At 38.2% G+C, this 27,286-nt stretch overlaps 1 protein-coding gene across 4 annotated transcripts in view; it reads right to left on the reverse strand.

Moving 5' to 3' along the window:
• Window positions 1-26,330, reverse strand: part of slc4a5a (solute carrier family 4 member 5a) — a 123,474-nt gene extending 97,144 nt beyond the window's left edge. For 3 of the 4 annotated variants that reach the window (XM_062051518.1, XM_062051515.1, XM_062051517.1), the window contains exons 1-5: window positions 26,223-26,330; window positions 19,426-19,555; window positions 13,980-14,140; window positions 4,072-4,224; window positions 3,642-3,752 (exon numbers count right to left, since the gene is read on the reverse strand). In XM_062051518.1, the coding sequence (XP_061907502.1) occupies window positions 3,642-3,752; window positions 4,072-4,224; window positions 13,980-14,140; window positions 19,426-19,555; window positions 26,223-26,280 (613 nt within the window). In that variant the 5' untranslated portion in view covers window positions 26,281-26,330. The remainder of the gene's footprint in view (window positions 1-3,641; window positions 3,753-4,071; window positions 4,225-13,979; window positions 14,141-19,425; window positions 19,556-26,222) is intronic. The other variant, XM_062051520.1, reaches the window with a different exon arrangement.
• Between the last annotated feature and the right edge of the window lie 956 nt (window positions 26,331-27,286).

The raw sequence follows: 27,286 nt of genomic DNA on the forward strand, positions 1-27,286 counted from the left end.
CCTACTCTGTTTAGCACTTGCTATTCGAGATATTAGGGGTCCAGAAAAAATATTTAAAAGAGCATGCTTTTTTAATTGATCATCCTAACCAGATTCTAACGAGATCGTAGTTATGTTGCTGTTTTGGTTCCACACTGCACTGCAAAAACTGAAATCTAAGTAAGATTAAATATCTCAAATAAGGGTGATATTTGCTTATTTTCTGTCTGATAAGATCATTCTTCTCACTAAGCAGATTTTATGTTAGAGTGTTTTACTTGTTTTCAGTGTTTTGGTCCTAAATGATCTCAGTAAGATATTACAGCTTGTTGCTGAGATTTGATGACCTATATTGAGTAAAACATGCTTGAAACTAGAATATCAACTGTTGCAAAGCTGTGTCATCAACACTCACAAGTATAAAACTACTTTTTTAAAGTAATAATTTCTTACTTCTAGCATTAAAAAAAATCATGATTTAGACACAATTGTGTCTCATAATTAAAACAGATGACAGCCAAATGAACTTTGCTGTTTTATTTTCAATGAAACAATAGAAAATACGTACTCATATAGTAGTACAGTTGGCACAGTACAGTAAACTGACAGTTAATATTTAAACATTTAACATGTGACATTTCTAACAATTTTGAACAGAAATAGTTCATGCACATTCAGATAAATTCTTCAAAATTACAATAAAAAAAATTATATATGTATATATGCGCACTAATTGACTGAAAGAGCACGCACTTGGCGCGATGATGTCATGTTATCCATGGAAAAATGCATTTTTAGACCATATGATTTGCCTGAGCGGCTAGGAGACCCCGAGAGTAACAAGCGCTTGCCTTGTTGCCTTTCCATTAAGAACAATAAATTAGTTTTTAGTATAAGTTTGCTGGTTTCAAGAAATGTAATGCCGAGCGCATATCATTATGTCAAGATAATGGCACTAGCATTTTTTCATTTAAGAATATTTTTCCACATATTGAGCAAAAATGTCTCTTTTTTTCTATCAAGAAAAGTGCACTTGTTATTAGTGAGAATATACTTATTTTAAGGTATTTTTGGGTTCATTGAGGTTAGCTAATTTTACTTGTTTTGGAAAGTCTTGACAAGCCAAATTTTCTTGTTCTATTGGCAGATAATTTTGCTTAGTTCAAATAAAATACCCCTCATTTTTGTATTTTTTTTTCTTGTTTTTGAACACTGACTTTCTGCAGTGTGCTTAGTGACAATGATGATGTTGTCAGTACAATTCTACAACACATGCACTGCAAAAAGTCAGTGTTCAAAAACAGGAAAAAAAAATACAAAAATTAGGGGTATTTTATTTGAACTAAGCAAAATTATCTGCCAATAGAACAAGAAAATTTGGCTTGTCAAGACTTTCCAAAACAAGTAAAATTAGCTAACCTCAATGAAACACAAAATATCTTAAAATAAGTATATTCTCACTAATAACAAGTGCACTTTTCTTGGTAGAAAAAGAATGAGACCTTTTTGCTCAATATGTGGAAAAATATTCTTAAATTAAGTACCGTATTTTTCGGAGTATAAGTCGCTCCGGCCGAAAATGCATAATAAAGAAGGAAAAAAACATATATAAGTCGCACTGGAGTATAAGTCGCATTTTTTGGGGAAATGTATTTAATAAAAGCCAACACCAAGAATAGACATTTGAAAGGCAATTTAAAATAAATAAAGAATAGTGAACAACAGGCGGAATAAGTGTACGTTATATGAGGCATAAATAACCAACTGAGAACGTGCCTGGTATGTTAACGTAACATATTATGGTAAGAGTCATTCAATTAACTATAACATATAGAACATGCTATACGTTTACCAAACAATCTGTCACTCCTAATCGCTAAATCCCATGAAATCTTATACGTCTAGTCTCTTACGTGAATGAGCTAAATAATATTATTTGATATTTTACGGTAATGTGTTAATAATTTCACACATAAGTCGCTCCTGAGTATAAGTCGCAACCCCGGACAAACTATGAAAAAAACTGTGACTTATAGTCCGAAAAATACGGTAAATGCTAGTGCTATTATCTTGACATAATGATATGTGCTCGGCATGCTTGAAGTAAGAAATTATTACTTTAAAAAAGTAGTTTTATACTTGTGAGTTTTGATGACACAGCTTTGCAAAAGTTGATATTGTAGTTTCAAGCATGTTTTACTCAATATACACTACCGTTCAAAAGTTTGGGGTCACATTGAAATGTCCTTATTTTTGAAGGAAAAGCACTGTACTTTTCAATGAAGATAACTTGAAACTAGTCTTAACTTTAAAGAAATACACTCTATACATTGCTAATGTGGTAAATGACTATTCTAGCTGCAAATGTCTGGTTTTTGGTGCAATATCTACATAGGTGTATAGAGGCCCATTTCCAGCAACTATCACTCCAGTGTTCTAATGGTACAATGTGTTTGCTCATTGGCTCAGAAGGCTAATTGATGATTAGAAAACCCTTGTGCAATCATGTTCACACATCTGAAAACAGTTTAGCTCGTTACAGAAGCTACAAAACTGACCTTCCTTTGAGCAGATTGAGTTTCTGGAGCATCACATTTGTGGGGTCAATTAAACGCTCAAAATGGCCAGAAAAAGAGAACTTTCATCTGAAACTCGACAGTCTATTCTTGTTCTTAGAAATGAAGGTTATTCCACAAAATTGTTTGGGTGACCCGAAACTTTTGAACGGTAGTGTAGGTCATCAAATCTCAGCAACAAGCTGTAATATCTTACTGAGATAATTTAGAACCAAAACCCTTAAAACAAGTAAAACACTCTAACATAAAATCTGCTTAGTGAGAAGAATGATCTTATCAGACAGAAAATAAGCTAATATCAGCCTGACTTAGATTTCAGTTTTTGCAGTGTGTCGACATAAACAGACATATTTTTACAGAAATCACCCGTTTGGATTTCAAATTTTATGTTGACAGAAGCATTCGACCATGTACACTACCGTTCAAAAGTTTGGGGTCACCCAAACAATTTTGTGCAATAGCCTTCATTTCTAAGAACAAGAATAGACTGTCGAGTTTCAGATGAAAGTTCTCTTTTTCTGGCCATTTGGAGCGTTTAATTGACCCCACAAATGTGATGCTCCAGAAACTCAATCTGCTCAAAGGAAGGTCAGTTTTGTAGCTCCTGTAACGAGCTAAACGGTTTTCAGATGTGTGAACATGATTGCACAAGGGTTTTCTAACCATCAATTAGCCTTCCGAGCCAATGAGCAAACACATTGTACCATTAGAACACTGGAGTGATAGTTGCTGGAAATGGGCCTCTATACACCTATGTAGATATTGCACCAAAAACCAGACATTTGCAGATAGAATAGTCATTTACCACATTAGCAATGTATAGAGTGTATTTCTTTAAAGTTAAGACTAGTTTAAAGTTATCTTCATTGAAAAGTACAGTGCTTTTCCTTCAAAAATAAGGACATTTCAATGTGACCCCAAACTTTTGAACGGTAGTGTATGTCGATGTCGACTAAAGCGGGCCCTTTGTAGTAATAACCCGGTGGACCAGGACTTGAAGATAGATGACACTAAGTCAAGCATTTCCATGGTACTCTCAAAAACCTTTGCAGATCATACCAATGTACAGTATATTCAGACACTTACGCAGGCGACCATAGCTTCCAGACTGCTGTTTGATTCGAAGGTCCTCTGTGGATCTGTTGTAATTGCCCACGGGCGCTGTGCTTGGTGCCCCTCTGGGCCCCACAGGCCGAGCTAACGGGCAAAGGCACATTAAGGTGGATGCAAAAAGCAAACAGAGGGGTTGAAGGTGACGCATTCCATCAGCATTCACAGTGATGTGGAAATGCCACAGTGGTAATGAACTCATCAAACAATGCATCCACTGTGCAGTCATCCCTCCTCGGATTGAATAATAACATCATCAGAAGGTGTCAAGTTATTAAAATCACATAACAAATCAGTGATCGCTGGCTTGGCCAACATTTAAATGGGATTTTCATTGCTGTGTTTTTTTTTTTTATCTCATTATATTTCCCCACAGTCACACTTGTGTAGTGATAGGAGCACTCACTGGTGGAGGAACCGGACTTCCCAATGTCAGCTAGAGAGCGATGGATAGGCTTCTTGGTTTGGTGTCGATGTTTCCTCAGCAGAACAAAACTGATCTTCTCCCGGAGCTCAGGAGCTATCATGCCCTCCTCGATCTGTCTCTCGATAATGTCATCTACGGAACACATTTGCACAGACATTTCATTTTTCTATTGAAATAACTCATTTTGCAAACTGGAAATATTTGTTACACCACGTGGTATCTTAATGCAGTGTTTTTCAACCACTGTGCCGTGAGATACAGTCTGGTGTGCCGTGGGAGATTATCTAATTTCACCTATTTGGGGTGTAACATTTTTTGCAAACCAGTAATTAGTCTGCAAATGATGTGTTGTTGTTGAGTGTCGGCAGAGTAACCGTGTAATACTCTTTCATATCAGTAGGTGGCAGCAGGTAGCTAATCCTGATCACAATTTTTCAGACGACATCGGGAGGCAGTGTGCAGGTAAAAAGGTGTCTAATGCTTAAACTGAAAAATAAACAAAAGGTGAGTGCCCCTAAAAAAAAAAAATGGCATTGAAGCTTAGGGAAGGCTATGCAGAACGAAACTACAACTGAACTGGCGACAAAGTGAAGAAAAACAGAATGCTGGACGACAGCAAAGACTTACAGCGTGTGGAGCAGACGGCGTCCACAAAGTACATCCGAACATGACATGACAATCAACAATGTCCCCACAAAGAAGGATAAAAACAGCTGCAATATTCTTGATTGCTAAAACAAAGCAGGCGCGGGGAATATTGCTTAAAGCAGGGGTGTCAAACGTACGGCCCGGGGGCCGGATCAGGCCCACGAACAGGTTTTATCCGGCCCCGAGGAGTTTGCTAAGTATAAAAATTAACCTGAAATTTTTGAATGAAAGAAATAGCTGTTCTAAATGTGTCCCCTGGATGTCGCAATAGCAATTATTTGTATCTTTATAGATGATGTTAGTGCATCAGTCGAGGAAAATGATCAAACTACATAAATAACGTACTGTAATTTTATTTTGATATACTTTTTTTATCTTGATAGATTGAAAATAATCACCAATGAGTTGACTGATGAACATTATCACATAATTTATTCAGAAAGTATAAATAATGACAAATAAAGGTAAAATACTATTAACCGCAGCAGGTAATTGTAAAAAAAAACAACAACATTATGATTTCTACAATTTCAGAATGTGCTTATTCAATTTTTAAACAACGAAAACAATCTGAAGTTGTCTTTTTTTTAAGTTATTGTGCCGTGATTTTTACCAGTCCGGCCCACTTGGGAGTAGATTTTTCTCCATGTGGCCCCCGATCTAAAATGAGTTTGACACCCCTGGCTTAAAGGAAGACATGAAACTGTTACAGGAAAATACCAACAAAACAGGAAAAGCCACCAAAATAGGAGCGCAAGACAAGAACTAAAACACTACACAGAGAAAAACAGCAAAAAAGTCCAAATAAGTCAGGGTGTGATGTGATAGGTGGTGACAGTACACCTACTTTGAGATAAGAGCTATAGTGATGCATGCTTGGTTATGGTTTAAAGTCATATCCCACGACTTTTTATTGTCAATATCGAGTTTCATATTTTAATGATTTCTGCTGGTGGTGTGCCTTTGGATTTTTTCAATGAAAAAAATGTGCCTCGGCTCAAAAAAGGTTGAAAAACACTGTCTTAATGCAACACCAAAACCATATTATGTAACAGGAGTTAAGGTGATACTGGAAAACAAGTGGTGTGTGTACTGCTCAATGTCTTTGTTAGAATAATTGTTTGTAAGTTATCACAAAAAACTTTGTGTTGAAATGAGTTCCAGGCGAGAAGACCAAAAGCTGTCTTTGAAACCTACCAAGAAGAAGGCTCGTAAAAACTCCACCGTGTAAGGGGGGAAGCCACATGAAGGGTTTTCTGTTTTCTCTCATGTATGGTAATCAACAGAAAGATATTGTTCTAACCCAAGGACGTCAAAGCGGAGAGAACCAAGGATCTGCCCAATTTCCAGACGACCTCTTTTTGCATACGTGCCAACCCTCACGGATTTTCCGGGAGACTCCCCGGAATTCAGCGCCTCTCCCGAAAACCTCCCGAAAGAAATGTTCTACCGAAAATCTCCCGGAATTCAGCCGGAGCTGGAGGCCACGCCCCCTCCAGCTCCATGCGGACCTGAGTGGGGACAGTGGTCTGTTTTCACGTCCGCTTTCCCACGATATAAACAGCGTGCCTGCCCAATCACGTTATAACTGTAGAATGACCGAGGGCGAGTTCTTGGTTTCTTATGTGGGTTTATTGTTAGGCAGTTTCATTAACGTCCTCCCAGCGCGGTAACAACACACAACAACAGCAGTCACGTTTTCGTCTACCGTAAAGCAGTTCGTCTGCCGTAAACAGCAATGTTGTGACACTCTTAAACAGGACAATACTGCCATCTACTGGACAGCCTCCGGAACACTGAAATTCAAGTATTTCTTTTATTTATATGTATAATAAAATATATATATGTATATATATATATATATATATATATATATATATATATATATATATATATATATATATATATATATAGCTAGAATTCACTGAAAGTCAAGTATTTCATACATACATACATACATACATACATACATACATACATACATACATATATATATATATATATATATATATATATATATATATATATAGATAGATAGATAGTACTTTATTATATATATATATATATATATATATATATATATATATATATATATATATATATATATATGAAATATATATGAAATATATATGAAATGCTCGAGTTGGTGAATTCTAGCTGTAAATATACTCCTCCCCTCTTAACCACGGCCCCAACCACACCCCCGCCCCGTCCCCGCCCCACCCCCCACCTCCCGGAATCGGAGGTCTCAAGGTTGGCAAGTATGTCTTTTTTAAGTATTTTACGAACTCTTTTTGAACTATTTTACGACCTCTTCTTTTGAACTATTCTGTAACCAAAGGCAACGCTGTTTACGACCCACTTCCCTCTGGAAGTGAAAGCGGTGGTCGGGTGGGAGGAGGAGAAAGTCAAATAAAGAAGGGAGGAGTGCAATCTTTTGGCAGAGCGTGCTGGAGATTGTGCAAGAGTACCGTGTCCCGGCGTTTCTCCTCAATTGAGCACAAATGGAATTCTGTCTCTGTTTAATTCTTTGCCTCTTGTCTTGTTTAATAGATGTCGTCAGTGTTTGAACCTGACAGTCTTAAAGCAGCAACATTTGGAACACAGTAAACAAGCAGTAAAAGCAGCAGATATCTGAAAAAATTATACCTATCTTAATCTATTTTTTATAGTCATTAAACAATGTTGAACGGTCTTTATGTCATGTATAATGCAAATTAAAGATGTTTTCAAAATTAAAGCATCTACCCCTATAATGTAATATAATATAATATATACAGTACAGGCCAAAAGTTTGGACACACCTTCTCATTCAATGCGTTTTCTTTATTTTCATGACTATTGTAGATTGTAGCAAAGGGTGGCTATTTTGAAGAAACTAGAATATAAAACATGTTTTCGGTTATTTCACCATTTTGATTCCTTGTCATCTTATTTTTGGCAGGGAAAAATAGGTTGTTGACGATAACTAAGACAAAAATTATTAGTCAATGAAATTAATACTGCTCCTAACTCAATTGGATTGCGGAGCGCTACGCACAGCGCTTGATCACCATATAAGAAGATCCTGTGTGCTATTCTGCCATAAAAACTTCATTTTTTTGTTTGGAACCTTGCCTGACTCTACATTTAGAATCCTTACCTGACCGTCCTTAACATTTCTTATCCAAAAGTGAGTTTTTCTCTTTAAAAGGCATGATGCATGTTACAATTGTGGTATTTTGGAGTCCCTCAACAAAGAATAGTTGAATATTTCAATGGGAAACATCCATTTGAGATATGACTATTTTAGGTAACAAGCTCCGTCACAGAACCACTTCAACTGGTAAGCCGAGGTACCGCTCGCTGTACACCAGACTAAAATGTTTTCTTAAAAATACTGAGGCAGCAAAGTTATTGAAGCACAGAATTTAATTCACTCCCAAAATGTTTGGACATTACTGTACTTTGTGATATCAGCCTTTTTTTTGTAAACTTTAGACAGAAGCCCTTTCTGAGATGGAAGTGGGATGTATCCTCCCTCCCAGTTTATGGACTAGAGCAGGGGTCCCCGACCTTTTTTGCACCACGGACCGGTTTAATGTAGGCATTATTTTCAGGGACCGGCTTTCCACTCGTGCCAGGTAAATACAGCAAGAATAAGGGCATGAAAAATACAACTCACTATAACGCTGAATTAGTGTTTCTTTGCAATGAGATGCAGATGGAAATCAGCCTTTGGCTACAATCTGTCACTTTTCTGTCTGATATGTTCATTAATGCAGTGGTGCCCAACCACCGGGCCGCGCAAGAAATTAAAAAAAATAAATAAATAAAAAAGTTTATTTTTTATTTTTTTAAATTAAATCAACATAAAAAACACAATATATAGATTATATATCAATATATATCAATACAGTCTGCAGGGATACAGTCCGTAAGCACACATGATTGTATTTCTTTATGGGGAAAAAACAAAAAACAAAAAACAAAAAACACCCCCTACTGCATTAATGTGCATTGTATCATGTCACAAAGTTATAACACATATAACAAATGGCAACTTTTATTGTACATCTATAAACAAGCTCATTGGTGTGTCTAGTGCACAGGTGTCAAACTCAAGGCCCGCGGGCCAGATCTGGCCCTCCACGTCATTTTATATGGCCCCTCAAAACCCTGGAAATAATATTTTTCAACAAAATATATTTTATATATTTTATTTTTCTACTTTCTTATTTTCTTACTAAAAGTACTAGGTTTTTTTTTTCTAGTTTGACAGGGAAAAAAAATAGTGTCCAATATTGCAAGAAATATTATATTATCTAACTTTGTTGGTCAAAATCCAAATAAATACCGACATATCTGCTTAACTTATGATTTCGAAGCAAGTTATTCATCAAATTATACACTATGAAAATGACCAAAAGATTTTACTGTAAAATTTAGGGAAGTTTTTTTTTTTTTTTTACAGCATATTACTGTAAGTTGGAAAAAAAATGACCAATGTTTGTTATTATACAGTAAAATTCTGTCGTTTTATTTGGCCCGCAAAACCCTGGAAATAATATTTTTCAATAAAATACCTTATATTTTATTTCTCTTTGTATTAGTTTTTTTTTCTAGTTTGACAGGGGAAAAAATGAGTGTCCAATATTGCAAGAAATATTATATTATCTAACTTTGTTGGTCAAAATCCAAATAAATACCTACATATCTGCTTGACTTATGATTTCAAAGCAAGTTATCCATCAAATTGTACACTATGAAAATGACCAATAGATTTTACTGTAAAATTTAGGGAGTTTTTTTTTTTTTACAGCATATTACTGTAAGTTGGAAAAAAAATGACCAATGTTTGTTTTTATACAGTAAAATTCTGTCATTTTAAATGGCCCGCAAAACCCTGGAAATAATATTTTTCAACAAAATACCTTATATTTTATTTTTCTACTTTCTTATTTTCTTACTAAAAGTATTAGGTTTTTTTTTCTAGTTTGACAGGGAAAAAAGCGAGTGTCCAATATTGCAAGAAATATTATATTATCTAACTTTGTTGGTGAAAATCCAAATAAATACCTACATATCTGCTTGACTTATGATTTCAAAGCAAGTTATCCATCAAATTGTACACTATGAAAATGACCAATAGATTTTACTGTAAAATTTAGGGAGTTTTTTTTTTTTTTACAGCATATTATTGTAAGTTGGAAAAAAAAGACCAATGTTTGTTTTTATACAGTAAAATTCTGTCATTTTATATGGCCCGCAAAACCCTGGAAATAATATTTTTCAATAAAATACCTTATATTTTATTTCTCTATTTCTTAGTGTTTTTTTTCTAGTTTGACATGGAAAAAAATGAGTGTCCAATATTGCAAGAAATATTATATTATCTAACTTTGTTGGTGAAAACCCAAATAAATACCTACATATCTGCTTGACTTATGATTTCAAAGCAAGTTATCCATCAAATTGTACACTATGAAAATGACCAATAGATTTTACTGTAAAATTTAGGGAGTTTTTTTTTTTTTTTTACAGCATATTACTGTAAGTTGGGGGAAAAAAGACCAATGTTGGTTTTTATACAGTAAAATTCTGTCATTTTATATGGCCCGCAAAACCCTGGAAATAATATTTTTCAACAAAATACCTTATATATTTTTTTCTACTTACTAAAAGTATTAGGTTTTTTTTTCTAGTTTGACAGGGAAAAAAAATTGTGTCCAATATTGCAAGAAATATTATATTATCTAACTTTGTTGGTCAAAATCCAAATAAATACCTACATATCTGCTTGACTTATGATTTCGACGCAAGTTATCCATCAAATTGTACACTATGAAAATGACCAATAGATTTTACTGTAAAATTTAGGGAGTTTTTTTTTTTTTTTACAGCATATTACTGTAAGTTGGAAAAAAAATGACCAATGTTTGTTTTCATACAGTAAAATTCTGTCATTTTATATGGCCCGCAAAACCCTGGAAATAATATTTTTCAATAAAATACCTTATATTTTCTTTCTCTTTGTATTAGTGGTTTTTTTCTAGTTTGACAGGGAAAAAAACGATTGTCCAATATTGCAAGAAATATTATATTATCTAACTTTGTTGGTCAAAATCCAAATAAATACCTACATATCTGCTTGACTTATGATTTCGAAGCAAGTTATCCATCAAATTGTACACTATAAAAATGACCAATATATTTTACTGTAAAATTTAGGGATTTTTTTTTTTTACAGCATATTATTGTAAGTTGGAAAAAAAAGACCAATGTTTGTTTTTATACAGTAATATTCTGTCATTTTATATGGCCCGCAAAACCCTGGAAATAATATTTTTCAATAAAATACCTTATATTTTATTTCTGTATTTATTAGTGTTTTTTTTCTAGTTTGACATGGAAAAAAATGAGTGTCCAATATTGCAAGAAATATTATATTATCTAACTTTGTTGGTCAAAATCCAAATAAATACCTACATATCTGCTTGACTTATGATTTCGAAGCAAGTTATCCATCAAATTGTACACTATGAAAATGAACAATAGATTTTACTGTAAAATTTAGGGAGGTTTTTTTTTTTTTTTACAGCATATTATTGTAAGTTGGAAAAGAAATGACCAATGTTTGTTTTTATACAGTAAAATTCTGTCATTTTATATGGCCCGCAAAACGCTGGAAATAATATTTTTCAATAAAATACCTTATATTTTATTTCTCTATTTATTAGTGTTTTTTTCTAGTTTGACAGGGAAAAAAAACGAGTGTCCAATATTGCAAGAAATATTATATTATCTAACTTTGTTGGTGAAAACCCAAATAAATACCTACATATCTGCTTGACTTATGATTTCAAAGCAAGTTATCCATCAAATTGTACACTATGAAAATGACCAATAGATTTTACTGTAAAATTTAGGGAGTTTTTTTTTTTTACAGCATATTATTGTAAGTTGGAAAAGATATGACCAATGTTTGTTTTTATACAGTAAAATTCTGTCATTTTATATGGCCCGCAAAACCCTGGAAATAATATTTTTCAATAAAATACCTTTTATTTTTTCCCCTATGTATTAGGGTTTTTTTTCTAGTTTGACAGGGGAAAAAAATTAGTGTCCAATATTGCAAGAAATATTATATTATCTGCTTGACTTATGATTTCGAAGCAAGTTATCCATCAAATTGTACACTATAAAAATGACTAATAGATTTTACTGTAAAATTTAGGGAGGTTTTTTTTTACAGCATATTGTAAGTTGGGAAAAAAAAGACCAATGTTTGTTTTTATACAGTAAAATTCTGTCGACTAAGCTGTCGGTTTTTAACATTTTTTTTACTCTAAAATCCACGGTTGATGATTTTATGGTACCACATTTTATTATGGTAAAAAACTCGCATCTGAGTTGCCAAAATAAAATTCAACTGTATTTCTATGCACAGTAATATGTTGTAAAAATAATAATAATAATAAAAAACACCATATATTTTAAAGTACAATATTTTTTTACTAGCAACTAAGCTGCCAGTTTTTTTCTGCAAAAAACAGTAATAAAATCGGATTTTTTTTTTTACTCTTTAGGTAAATTTTATTTAAATATTTTAATTCATAGGCAAGTTCGTTAATTATTTACTGTTACAAACGGCCCTCTAATGGCAGCCATGACTGCGGTCTGAAAATGCAGTCCTTTATAAATTATTTAATGTTTCTCTCCGGCCCGGTAGCAAATGCGTCACGGACCGGTACCGGTTCCCGGACTGGTGGTTGGGCACCACTGGACTAGAGCATTGTATTGCAGGTGTCTACCTAGACCAGGGGTCGGCAACCCAAAATGTTGAAAGAGCCGTATTGGACCACAAATACAAAATAGTAATCTGTCTGGAGCCGCAAAAATGTAAAAGACTTATACATATAAATGTTATAATGATGGCAACACATGATGTAAGTAGCTAATTAGCTATATTAGCCTACTATCAAAACGACTATGTGTCGCAGGCTGACGCAAATCTTCGTTGACAGAAATGTTGAAATATAATATTTATTCTACACATTTTTACAACTATGGAAAACATTAGTAAAACTTCTCAGAGGGTGAGATAACTCCTGGAAATGACCAAAGGTATAGATGTGTGTGTCCAAGTTAAAGAAAACAGCAAGCTGCCTTCTTCTAATGGATTTATTACAATCTTTGCAAGCTGGGTAACGTTTGCTGTGGTCTGGAACAAGATGGCGAGGCATAATGATGCAATATGTACATACTGCTAGCCTAAATAGCGTGTTAGCATCGATTAGCTTGCATTCATGCAGTGACCAAATATGCCTGATTAGCACTCCAAGAAGTCAATACCATCAACAAAGCTCACCTTTGTGCATTCACGCACAGTATAAAATGTTTGGAGGACAAAATTAGACAAAAAAAGGAGTGGCACAAAACATGTCTTTCTGTGGCAGCGTTGGAGAAAGTTATACATGGAAACTAACTGTTGAGTCACAGTCCACACAACGGTGAGTTCAAGGGCCGCTGAAATTAGTAGGACATACTTGCCAACCCTCCCGGTTTTACCGGGAGAATCCCGGAATTCAGCACCTCTCCCGATAACCTCCCGGAAGAAATTTTCTCCCGATAAACTCCCGGAATTCAGCCGGAGCTGGAGGCCACGCCCCCTCCAGTTCAATGCGGACCTGAGTGGGGACAGCGGCGACAGTCTGTTTTCACGTCCGCTTTCCCACGATATAAACAGCGTGCCTGCCCAATCGCGTTATAACTGTAGAATGATCGAGGGCGAGTTCTTGGTTTCTTATGTGGGTTTATTGTTAGGCAGTTTCATTAATGTCCTCCCAGCGCGGTAACAACACACAACAACAGCAGTCACGTTTTTGTCTACCGTAAAGCAGTTCGTCTGCCGTAAACAGCAATGTTGTGACACTCTTAAACAGGACAATAATGCCATCTACTGGATAGCCTCCGGAACACTGAAATTCAAGTATTTCTTTTATTTATATGTATAATAAAATTATATATATATATATATATATATATATATATATATATATATATATATATATATATATATATATATATATATATATATATATATATATATATATATATATATATATGAAATATATATGAAATACTTGAGTTGGTGAATTCTAGCTGTAAATATACTCCTCCCCTCTTAACCACTCAAGGACACATTTCCAGGATCTGATTGATTGGAAAATGTCGCCCAATCCTATTGAAAAGCTCACCAACTATTTGAGGCAGAGAATAGCCGTCCAGATCCAATAGAATGGTTCCTGCTTGAAGACACGTCCTGAGCTCAAACAGACTGTGCAGGGACAGCGTGGAAACGTGCGGTTTGCTCCACCTCTCGCCTCCTTCCTCCACTTTCTCCTCAAACTTCACCCACCTGTGGAAAGACATCAGATCAAATCAAGCCAGTCGGCGGTGGTGTTTGCCTGTGAGGCTCGGTGAAAATGAAGCACGGTGTGTTGTCCACAGATGAGTCATGAAGAAACTACCGACTGTATGGCATTACACCCTCGACGGCCAGGTAATACAAAAGCACACGCTACCTTTTTTTATCATATCCACGGGAGCTCGCATTCTCGTTGTCTCTCCTTCGACAAATGGACAAAGTTTTCGCTAAGTAGAAACACAGCTGAGTCGGCCGGACATTGGAAAGTTCTCTTGCCGTCTGAGAAGTGTTGTGTCCCAAATAGCTGCAATCGCTTTCTCTTAAAGCATTGATGTGCGATTTCCACATATTTCCAGTGTTTACCTCCGAGTTACAAAACCACTTTATTATGAAGCCGGCTGTGGCGCGTTCTTTCGCGATGTCACTTCCTGTGTGGGCGTGGTCTTTCCTCTCCGAAATCAGAAGGTGTTGTATCCCAAATAGCTGCAATCGCTTTCTCTTAAGGTATTGATGTGCGATTTCCACATATTTTACAGTGTTTACCTCCGAGTTACAAAACCACTTTATTATGAAGCCGGCTCTGGCGCGTTCTTTCGCGATGTCACTTCCTGTGTGGGCGTGGTCTTTCCTCTCCGAACTCAGAAGGTGTTGTATCCCGAATAGCTGCAATCGCTTTCTCTTAAGGTATTGATGTGCGATTTCCACATATTTTACAGTGTTTACCTCCGAGTTACAAAACCACTTTTTTATGAAGCCGGCTGTGGCGCGTTCTTTCGCGATGTCACTTCCTGTGTGGGCGTGGTCTTTCCTCTCCGAAATCAGAAGTGTTGTATCCCAAATAGCTGCAATCGCTTTCTCTTAAGGTATTGATGTGCGATTTCCACATATTTTACAGTGTTTACCTCCGAGTTACAAAACCACTTTATTATGAAGCCGGCTGTGGCGCGTTCTTTCGCGATGTCACTTCCTGTGTGGGCGTGGTCTTTCCTCTCCGAAATCAGAAGGTGTTGTATCCCAAATAGCTGCAATCGCTTTCTCTTAAGGTATTGATGTGCGATTTCCACATATTTCCAGTGTTTACCTCCGAGTTACAAAACTACTTTATTATGAAGCCGCTGTGGCGCGTTCTTTCTGATGTCACTTCCTGTGTGGGCGTGGTCTTTCCTCTCCAAACTCAGAAGTGTTGTATCCCAAATAGCTGCAATCGCTTTCTCTTAAGGTATTGATGTGCGATTTCCACATATTTTACAGTGTTTACCTCCGAGTTACAAAACCACTTTTTTATGAAGCCGGCTGTGGCGCGTTCTTTCGCGATGTCACTTCCTGTGTGGGCGTGGTCTTTCCTCTCCGAACTCAGAAGGTGTTGTATCCCGAATAGCTGCAATCGCTTTCTCTTAAGGTATGGATGTGCGATTTCCACATATTTCCAGTGTTTACCTCCGAGTTACAAAACCACTTTATTATGAAGCCGGCTGTGACGCGTTCTTTCGCGATGTCACTTCCTGTGTGGGCGTGGTCTTTCCTCTCCGAAATCAGAAGGTGTTGTATCCCAAATAGCTGCAATCGCTTTCTCTTAAGGTATTGATGTGCGATTTCCACATATTTTACAGTGTTTACCTCCGAGTTACAAAACCACTTTATTATGAAGCCGGCTCTGGCGCGTTCTTTCGCGATGTCACTTCCTGTGTGGGCGTGGTCTTTCCTCTCCGAACTCAGAAGGTGTTGTATCCCGAATAGCTGCAATCGCTTTCTCTTAAGGTATTGATGTGCGATTTCCACATATTTTACAGTGTTTACCTCCGAGTTACAAAACCACTTTTTTATGAAGCCGGCTGTGGCGCGTTCTTTCGCGATGTCACTTCCTGTGTGGGCGTGGTCTTTCCTCTCCGAAATCAGAAGTGTTGTATCCCAAATAGCTGCAATCGCTTTCTCTTAAGGTATTGATGTGCGATTTCCACATATTTTACAGTGTTTACCTCCGAGTTACAAAACCACTTTATTATGAAGCCGGCTGTGGCGCGTTCTTTCGCGATGTCACTTCCTGTGTGGGCGTGGTCTTTCCTCTCCGAAATCAGAAGGTGTTGTATCCCAAATAGCTGCAATCGCTTTCTCTTAAGGTATTGATGTGCGATTTCCACATATTTCCAGTGTTTACCTCCGAGTTACAAAACTACTTTATTATGAAGCCGCTGTGGCGCGTTCTTTCTGATGTCACTTCCTGTGTGGGCGTGGTCTTTCCTCTCCAAACTCAGAAGTGTTGTATCCCAAATAGCTGCAATCGCTTTCTCTTAAGGTATTGATGTGCGATTTCCACATATTTTACAGTGTTTACCTCCGAGTTACAAAACCACTTTTTTATGAAGCCGGCTGTGGCGCGTTCTTTCGCGATGTCACTTCCTGTGTGGGCGTGGTCTTTCCTCTCCGAACTCAGAAGGTGTTGTATCCCGAATAGCTGCAATCGCTTTCTCTTAAGGTATGGATGTGCGATTTCCACATATTTCCAGTGTTTACCTCCGAGTTACAAAACCACTTTATTATGAAGCCGGCTGTGACGCGTTCTTTCGCGATGTCACTTCCTGTGTGGGCGTGGTCTTTCCTCTCCGAAATCAGAAGGTGTTGTATCCCAAATAGCTGCAATCGCTTTCTCTTAAGGTATTGATGTGCGATTTCCACATATTTTACAGTGTTTACCTCCGAGTTACAAAACCACTTTATTATGAAGCCGGCTGTGGCGCGTTCTTTCGCGATGTCACTTCCTGTGTGGGCGTGGTCTTTCCTCTCCGAACTCAGAAGTGTTGTATCCCAAATAGCTGCAATTGCTTTCTCTTAAAGTATTGATGTGCGATTTCCACATAGTTCCAGTGTTTACTTCCGAGTTACAAAACCACTTTATTATGAAGCCGGCTGTGGCGCGTTCTTTCTGATGTCACTTCCTGTGTGGGCGTGGTCTTTCCTCTCCGAAATCAGAAGGTGTTGTATCCCAAATAGCTGCAATCGCTTTCTCTTAAGGTATTGATGTGCGATTTCCACATATTTTACAGTGTTTACCTCTGAGTTACAAAACCACTTTATTATGAAGCCGGCTGTGGCGCGTTCTTTCTGATGTCACTTCCTGTGTGGGCGTGGTCTTCCCTCTCCGAACTCAGAAGGTGTTGTATCCCAAATAGCTGCAATCACTTTCTCTTAAGGTATTGATGTGCGATTTCCACATATTTTACAGTGTTTACCTCCGAGTTACAAAACCACTTTAATATGAAGCCGGCTGTGGCGCGTTCTTTCTGATGTCACTTCCTGTGTGGGCGTGGTCTTTCCTCTCCAAACTCAGAAGTGTTGTATCCCAAATAGCTGCAATCGCTTTCTCTTAAGGTATTGATGTGCGATTTCCACATATTTTACAGTGTTTACCTCCGAGTTACAAAACCACTTTTTTATGAAGCCGGCTGTGGCGCGTTCTTTCTGATGTCACTTCCTGTGTGGGCGTGGTCTTTCCTCTCCGAACTCAGAAGTGTTGTATCCCAAATAGCTGCAATCGCTTTCTCTTAAGGTATTGATGTGCGATTTCCACATATTTCCAGTGTTTACCTCCGAGTTACAAAACCACTTTATTATGAAGCCGGCTGTGACGCGTTCTTTCGCGATGTCACTTCCTGTGTGGGCGTGGTCTTTCCTCTCCGAAATCAGAAGGTGTTGTATCCCAAATAGCTGCAATCGCTTTCTCTTAAGGTATTGATGTGCGATTTCCACATATTTTACAGTGTTTACCTCTGAGTTACAAAACCACTTTATTATGAAGCCGGCTGTGGCGCGTTCTTTCTGATGTCACTTCCTGTGTGGGCGTGGTCTTCCCTCTCCGAACTCAGAAGGTGTTGTATCCCAAATAGCTGCAATCACTTTCTCTTAAGGTATTGATGTGCGATTTCCACATATTTTACAGTGTTTACCTCCGAGTTACAAAACCACTTTAATATGAAGCCGGCTGTGGCGCGTTCTTTCTGATGTCACTTCCTGTGTGGGCGTGGTCTTTCCTCTCCAAACTCAGAAGTGTTGTATCCCAAATAGCTGCAATCGCTTTCTCTTAAGGTATTGATGTGCGATTTCCACATATTTTACAGTGTTTACCTCCGAGTTACAAAACCACTTTTTTATGAAGCCGGCTGTGGCGCGTTCTTTCTGATGTCACTTCCTGTGTGGGCGTGGTCTTTCCTCTCCGAACTCAGAAGTGTTGTATCCCAAATAGCTGCAATCGCTTTCTCTTAAGGTATTGATGTGCGATTTCCACATATTTCCAGTGTTTACCTCCGAGTTACAAAACCACTTTATTATGAAGCCGGCTGTGACGCGTTCTTTCGCGATGTCACTTCCTGTGTGGGCGTGGTTTTTCCTCTCCGAAATCAGAAGGTGTTGTATCCCAAATAGCTGCAATCGCTTTCTCTTAAGGTATTGATGTGCGATTTCCACATATTTTACAGTGTTTACCTCCGAGTTACAAAACCACTTTTTTATGAAGCCGGCTGTGGCGCGTTCTTTCTGATGTCACTTCCTGTGTGGGCGTGGTCTTTCCTCTCCGAACTCAGAAGTGTTGTATCCCAAATAGCTGCAATCACTTTCTCTTAAGGTATTGATGTGCGATTTCCACATATTTCCAGTGTTTACCTCCGAGTTACAAAACCACTTTATTATGAAGCCGGCTGTGGCGCGTTCTTTCCGATGTCACTTCCTGTGTGGGCGTGGTCTTTTCTCTCCGAACTCACTTTGTAAACGATCAATGAGTCTAAGTGACGGAGAGATTCAAGAATTACACGGCTGACTTACCCATGTACTGTGATGAGGTGGCGACTTGTCCAGGGTGTACTACGCTGAGATAGACTCCAGCACCCCCCGCGACCCCAAAAGGGACAACCGGTAGAAAATGGATGGATGGATGAACTTACCCATGTAAAAATTTGTCCGAGGAGGGGGACCTTAAACACTGGTTTAGTTTGGCTGAAACGGGGCTTAGGCTAAATAATTATTCGTTTAAGGGGTTAAACTACTTAGTGTAGACGTGGCCTGATATTAATTCTTGGGCAATTGTCTGACTAAAACAGGAAAAAGCCAATAGAAAGTTCTTTATTTGCCGGTAGGGGTCAAGACGATCGGGTGGACCGGCTTGCCAACAAGGTGTGCATTTTTTATTTTTTAGGGAGACGACTCTAATCTTTGAAGACAAGGACTTAGTCTGAAAGCGTTTGGATGAATGCATCATAAGTAAGTGGGTTTTGTGAGAGAGTCGTCACCTTGCAGACTCCTTCCACTCCAGCTCGTCCCCTTCACGCTGCAAAGTGTCCATCTCCGTGAAGAGCGTGGGCGTGGGCAGGTCATCATCCTCATTCAGGATGTAACGTAGCCGCTCTGCTGCCGGTGACACTTGATCAAGACAAACACAGTTAAGAAAGAAATGAGTTGTGAGATATTAAAGTTTGATGATTTGGTGAAATTGCAAACAGCTAAAATGATGTACAAAGCAAACTATAACCTGCTACCAAAGAATGTACAACAATTCGTCTTAACTAAAGAGGAGAAATATAATCTTAGAGGAAAATCTAATTTAAAACTAGAGATGTCCGATATTATCGGCCAATAAATGCTTTAAAATGTAATATCGGAAATTATCGGTATCGTTTTTTTTATTATAGGTATTGTTTTTTTAATTTTTTTTAATTTATTTATTTTTATTTTTTATTTTTTATTAAATCAACATAAAAAACACAAGATACACTTACAATTAGTGCACCAACCCAAAAAACCTCCCTCCCCCATTTACACTCATTCACACAAAAGGGTTGTTTCTTTCTGTTATTAATATTCTGGTTCCTACATTATATATCAATATATATCAATACAGTCTGCAAGGGATACAGTCCGTAAGCACACATGATTGTGCGTGCTGCTGGTCCACTAATAGTACTAACCTTTAACAGTTAATTTTACTCATTTTCATTCATTACTAGTTTTTATGTAACTGTTTTTATATTGTTTTACTTTCTTTTTTATTCAAGAAAATCTTTTTAATTTATTTATCTTATTTTATTGTATTATTTTAAAAAAAAAGGACCTTACTTTCACCATACCTGGTTGTCAAATTAGGCATGATAATGTGTTAATTCCACAACTGTATACATCAGTATCGGTTGATATTGGTATCTGTAATTAAGGGTTTGGTCAATATCGGAATATCGGATATCGGCAAAAAGCCATTATCCAACATCCCTATTTAAAACATTTGTATAAACGTACAATACTTAGAACCTTTAGCATATCAGTATGCGGAATTAAATTATGGAATGGATTAAGTAAAGAAGTTAACATTGTACTGATATGATCCAGTTTAAGAGGTTGTTCAAATTAATAGTGCTTACAAAGTACAAAGAAGAAGAATTATGAGTAGAGATGTCCGATAATATCGGACTGCCGATATTATCGGCCGATAAATGCTTTAAAATGCAATATCGGAAATTATCGGTATCGGTTTCAAAAAGTAAAATGTATGACTTTTTAGAACGCCGCTGTATGGAGTGGTACACGGACGTAGGGAGAAGTACAGAGCGCCAATAAACATTAAAGGCACTGCCTTTGCGTGCCGGCCCAGTCACATAATATCTACGGCTTTTCACACACATAAGTGAATGCAAAGCATACTTGGTCAACAGCCATACAGGTCACACTGAGGGTGACCGTATAAACAACTTTAACACTGTTACAAATATGCGCCACACTGTGAACCCACGCCAAACAAGAATGACAAACACATTTCGGGAGAACATCCGCACCGTAACACAACATAAACACAACAGGACAAATACCCAGAACCCCTTGCAGCACTAACTCTTCCGGGACGCTACAATATACACCCCCCCGCTACCCCCTAAATATGGCAGTGCCATGTTGGCATTTTTTTCCATAACTTGAGTTGATTTATTTTGGAAAACCTTGTTACATTGTTTAATGCATCCAGCGGGGCATCACAACAAAATTATATATCGGTATCGGTTGATATCGGAATCGGTAATTAAGAGTTGGACAATATCGGAATATCGGATATCGGCAAAAAAGCCATTATCGGACATCTCTAATTATGAGAAACACTTTCAACCTTATTGAAAATAAGATATTCTTCATCTCAGTATGTGTATCATGACTGACTTAATTATATATTACAAAACTGCTGTATTACTCATTCATGGATGTCATTTTGCTATAAAAAAAAAAGTCAGTAAATGAACGTATATATTTGTAAACGCTCTGAAGTGGGAAAGGGGTAGGATTAAATAAGCTTTGCTTCTTCCTACTCCTTTTCGGACATGATGTAAAGTGAAATTATATGACATTGTGTGATGTATTATAATGTAAGTGTGTTCATGTTCGAAATGAAAGAAAGAAAGAAAGTAAGTGATGTCCATTGTTGTTGGTTTTTTACACTTAAGGAATTGTTTTACTCTTTTGTACACTTATTTGTCTTAACGGGGTCCTATCCTGCTAATAAAATGATATTGGGATTGTGGGGGTCTTGCTCCTCCGGGTTCTCTGGACCACCAATGACGGACATGACAGCCGTGTTCATCTTTGCGAACAAGGATTTATTTTGCAATAAGTTGTGCTTTTCAGCCATGTTAAAGTTTCTGTCGCTCGTTCTCCACCCTCAACAACCCCCTCTCCTTCCCGACTGCTGCCTTTAACAAAGCGACAGGTGATCAGACAAACACTCACAGCTGTGTCATCTACGCACCTGTCACTAATCTCGAAGCCGATCCTGACACACCCCGCTTCGCTGCAGGTCCGCAGGCCACCCCCCCCCCCCCCCCCCCACAGGGATCGATTAGGGCACTAAAGTAAGTTTATTTTTAATAAAATTGCATACTTTTGGTTGAAGTGCTTGGCTTCCACTCTCAACCACGCCTACTATGTTGCCATTGATCAGAAGTCAAAGGTCAGTTGCAGCCCCCCCCCCAAATCTTGTGACGTCAAATTCCCAGAATTAAGGAATGGTATAAAAATGTACAGAGGGAAAACTTAAAAACTTAACTATAAGTCTGAAAAGTTGGAAATGTAAGCTAGGACCCTTTTAATGACCACGTACATACTTAAACCGGTACTCCTTGAAAGTACAGTATATTCCTTTCTATGTAGATGATGGCTGGCATGACTTGTGCTGTAGGGTAACAAGCCATATGTCATCATATGGACGGATGTAATTACTGTCACCCAATGTCATCAGTGATCAATTATATTGACCTGCACTGCTGACAGTAAAACCAGGGCTTGTTCCCTATGACATGTTTCATTGACTGGGTTGAGTTCAAAACAAAGATTACAAACAACGCCATATGGCTTTTTATTATGTTTTGTAAACTAAGTTGTATCATGTTGTTAAACAGAGATGCAATTTTCTTTCTCTAATTAATGACCACATTTTTTTATTTGTTTTATGAGCTCTACTCATTCAGAATATCAAAAACAAAGGTTGACAATAATTACATAGTGTCATTGTCTGTATTTTAAACCTGTTGTTCACACTTTTTGGACTTGGCCTATGTTTGAAAAAACATTCATACCACCACTATGGAATCCTTTCTCTGCATCGGGGTCCAAACCCGACAATTAATCACAGAGCAATCCGTACAAGTATGAACCTTGTGGACTCTGAGTCCCCGAGAGGGGTTATGGAGGCGATTAACATTTTATCTAACCTCGCTAGAACCCTACAGAACCTTAGAACAATTCGTAGATTCACTGAACTCCTGCCTCCTCCTGAACCCAACATTCCGAATCTTACAAGATACTCTGAAGAATTGGGAACTTGTAAGCCAGCTTTCTTTGGTCTTTGAGCAGCAGTCAATATATTGTATTTTCTCTCACAATAGGTCAAAGCGAGTCTTCATAATCATATTGGCTCAGGCAAGGCGGCAGAATGGGCTCGACCTGAATTACAGGAGCCCTCTTTGTTGTACCATCTGTAGCACTTTACCTCTACTTGTCCATGAACTGAAACATGCTTTGATCACCTTATTCAGAGCAAAGAATGTATTGTCAGTACATCACAATGTTCTGTCTCCTTCTACATACTAATGGCTGAGAGCAGGTTTGAGTGGAAGGGTTTCTTCGAGACAAACTAAATGAAAACATTCATATCACCGCTATGGAATCCTTTCTCTGCATCGGGGTCCAAACCGACAATCACAGAGCAATCCGAACAAATATGAACCTGTTAATAGCCTCCATAACCTGAGGGGGGTTATGGAGGCTATTAACAGTTTATCTAACCTCGCTAGAGCCCTACAGAACCTACATTGTAAGTATTAACTGGAGACTAGGGCCATGTTGCTGGAGGAACTTATCACTTTGGCCTATGCAAAAGAAAGCAGGAGTGGGATGCTGAGAGAACAACTACGGGATCTATCTATCCTTCCAACCAATGTGCCATGTATTCTTCCATAGAGTTAATTTTCTTTGAAAAGATAATACAACTTAAAGAAAGTCGGCTGTAAAAAAATAAAAGTACCCGCCATCTTAGACTCTGTGTCTGCATCTAATCCAAGACAAACATTGCTGGTTGCAATGTTTTACTGTCCTGGGAGTAGCCTAACAACAGGCCAGCAATAGTTTAGACTTGCACAACTCTTGGCAGAAATCTCACATTTTAATATCTTAAAACTGTCATTTTTCACCACAATAGAGAAACACTCTCTTCATCTGTACATTTTCCCTATAGAATATTGTAGCAAATATAAACTATATGCAGGATTAGGTCTCTGCTTTTTGCAGATGATGTGGTCCTGATGGCTTCCTCTGGCCAAGATCTTCAGCTCTCGCTGGATCGGTTCGCAGCCGAGTGTGAAGCAACTGGGATGAGAATCAGCACCTTCAAGTCCGAGTCCATGGTTCTCGCCCGGAAAAGGGGGGAGTGCCATCTCCGGGTTGGGGAGGAGATCTTGCCCCAAGTGGAGGAGTTCAAGTACCTCGGAGTCTTGTTCACGAGTGAGGGAAGAGTGGATCGTGAGATCGACAGGCGGATCGGTGCGGCGTCTTCAGTAATGCGGACGCTGTATCGATCCGTTGTGGTGAAGAAGGAGCTGAGCCGGAAGGCAAAGCTCTCAATTTACCGGTCGATCTACGTTCCCATCCTCACCTATGGTCATGAGCTTTGGGTTATGACCGAAAGGACAAGATCACGGGTACAAGCGGCCGAAATGAGTTTCCTCCGCCGGGTGGCGGGGCTCTCCCTTAGAGATAGCGTGAGAAGCTCTGCCATCCGGGGGGAGCTCAAAGTAAAGCCGCTGCTCCTCCACATCGAGAGGAGCCAGATGAGGTGGTTCGGGCATCTGGTCAGGATGCCACCCGAACGCCTCCCTAGGGAGGTGTTTCGGGCACGTCCGACCGGTAGGAGGCCACGGGGAAGACCCAGGACACGTTGGGAAGACTATGTCTCCCGGCTGGCCTGGGAACGCCTCGGGATCCCCCGGGAGGAGCTGGACGAAGTGGCTGGGGAGAGGGAAGTCTGGGCTTCCCTACTTAGGCTGCTGCCGCGACCCGACCTCGGATAAGCGGAAGAAGATGGATGGATGTAGGTTTACTCTCTCAAACTTCCTCTTCGACCCACACACTCCAAGTGTCTGCCTGACTCCTAGAAAGGCCGTCTTGTTGTGAAAACACTATGTTGTGTTCGCATCGACTTCCGTATTTTTAACGAATGGGGAAAGGGGGAGTGACGTAAGCCGTAAAGCAAGTCAACACACTTGTAGTTTTTTGTGTGGTAGGCTTCCTGCCACCCTCCTTAAAGTCACTAAGTGCCAGTAATAGAGATACAAACCCCCTTAGGTTGTAAGTCGATATATCCTCCCAAAAGCTAAGCTTAATGTCTCAACTCTTACAGTGGGGTTTTGAGTTAAATTCTTCTTAATGTCTTGTATTATCCTGATTCCAGGAACGTTAAACCTGAAACTTTGCCCAGGCTGTACCCTTCAGATCCCAAACTCCATAATACCTGTGTTTTGCCTGAATGTTGGAATAAAATACTTTAAAGGGCACACTCCTCTCAAGTTGCTTGGCATCCAGGGATTACCAGAACCTTGATTTTGCAGCAGCGGCCCTTATAGTGGCCCTCTGTGACCGCTGAAACCAAGAAACGTGCCCCGGCCTGCTCCATATGTCCTTCCTCCGCACTTTTCCTTGATGCTTTGGAAGACCTTTTACAAGACCTTTATTTTGTTGCCTCACCTCTGGATATAATTTCAAGTCAAATGGAGTGGGCCAACCAGGACCTGGAGACAGCCCATCACTATGCAACCAAAGTGCACACAATTATCGTTGTTTGTTTGTTGTATAACCTTAAAAAGATAGGGGAATTTAAAAAAAATCATCATCAAAACTATATTTGGGACATTGATTATTATGCCCATGATGACGCATGTACATTTCAGAACAGTTACTTAGACAGTTAATGTGTATAATGTATTGGTTTTCACAGATTTGGAGGTGAGCCCTGTGGAGAATGCATGTATGTTTAAGAGTTCTTTCTTTATTCATAGCCATGTTTGGAGCAGCTAGTACTTTTCCATTGAATACTCTGTGTACCAGTTTATCTTTGTCTACATTGGTCTGTTTAGTGTTTTAGACGTTGGAATGTGAAGAAGATACACCCCCCCCTCCTTGCCTTATCAGTGTTGGGGAAGGGAGAGGCATTCCTTTCTGGGAGGAGGGGGCTGCGTTTTTTCCCCCGTTTGAATGTTAGAACAATTTGAGAAGCCGGTATGAATGTATTGGTCTGGGCTGTTCTCCTGAAGCGTCAGTAAAACTTGATAATATTCCTATTCTGTCTTGATGGTCCTTCTTACTCAGCATATATGTCATGGAAAGAACTTGGGATTGACCAGTTAATTCAATTCCCTGGGAGGAAAAGCGGATCAGACGGAATATATTACTAAAAATCCAATGATGACATCAGCATCCAAGCTGTAGCAGGTACTGACATCTGCAGCCAGAATGTTTTAAGGTCCAACCTTGACAATGGTTCTCGATTCTGTGGTGGTTGACTTACCTGTGCGGTTGATGTCTTGGGGAATCTGGTCGTGCGAATCCATAAGCCCTTCTTCCATATCTATGTCTCTGTACTGGTCATGCTCGTGGTGTCTGTGGTGACTGTAGCGTCTGTCTCTGTCTGTGTTGGTAGTATCATTACTAGAACGCCTTCGCCTGCGCTTTCGCCGATACCCTTGCGGAACTGGGACGCCAATGTAGATGGACTGATGGTCTGTGAACAAAACATTAAGACATTACTACTTCGGATGGAGAGGACACATAAATGGAATCCTAAAATGACAATTTCAGTTACTTGTGTTGACACGCCTCAGATTGGCTTACTGACATCAACCTAGAGCAGGGGTCACCAACCTTTTTGAGACAAAGAGCTACTTCTTGGGTACGGATTAATGCGAAGGGCTACCAGTTTGATACACACTTAAATAAATTGCCAGAAATAGCCAATTTGCTCAATTTACCTTTAACTCTGTTATTATTAATAATTAATGATATTTACACTTAATTGAATGGTTTAAAAGAGGAGAAAACACGAAAAAAATGACAATTAAATTTTGAAACATAGTTTGTCTCCAATTTCGACTCTTTGAAATTCAAAATTCAACCGAAAAAAAGAAGAGAAAAACTAGCTAATTCGAATCTTTTTGAAAAAAAAAAAAAAAAAATTTATGGAACATCATTAGTAATTTTTCCTGATTAAGATTAATTTTAGAATTTTGATGACATGTTTTAAATAGGTTAAAATCCAATCTGCACTTTGTTAGAATATATAACAAATTGGACCAAGCTATATTTCTAACAAAGACAAATCATTATTTCTTCTAGATTTTTCAGAACAAAAATTTTAAAAGAAATTCAAAAGACTTTGAAATAAGATTTAAATTTGATTCTACAGATTTTCTAGATTTGCCAGAATATTTTTTTTGAATTTTAATCATAATAAGTTTGAAGAAATATTTCACAAATATTCTTTGTCAAAAAAACAGAAGTAAAATGAAGAATTAAATTAAAATATATTTATTATTCTTTACAATAGAAAAAATAAATGTACTTCAACATTGAATT

Source organism: Entelurus aequoreus, linkage group LG06, assembly GCF_033978785.1.
Source record: "Entelurus aequoreus isolate RoL-2023_Sb linkage group LG06, RoL_Eaeq_v1.1, whole genome shotgun sequence".
Lineage (NCBI taxonomy): Eukaryota > Metazoa > Chordata > Actinopteri > Syngnathiformes > Syngnathidae > Entelurus > Entelurus aequoreus.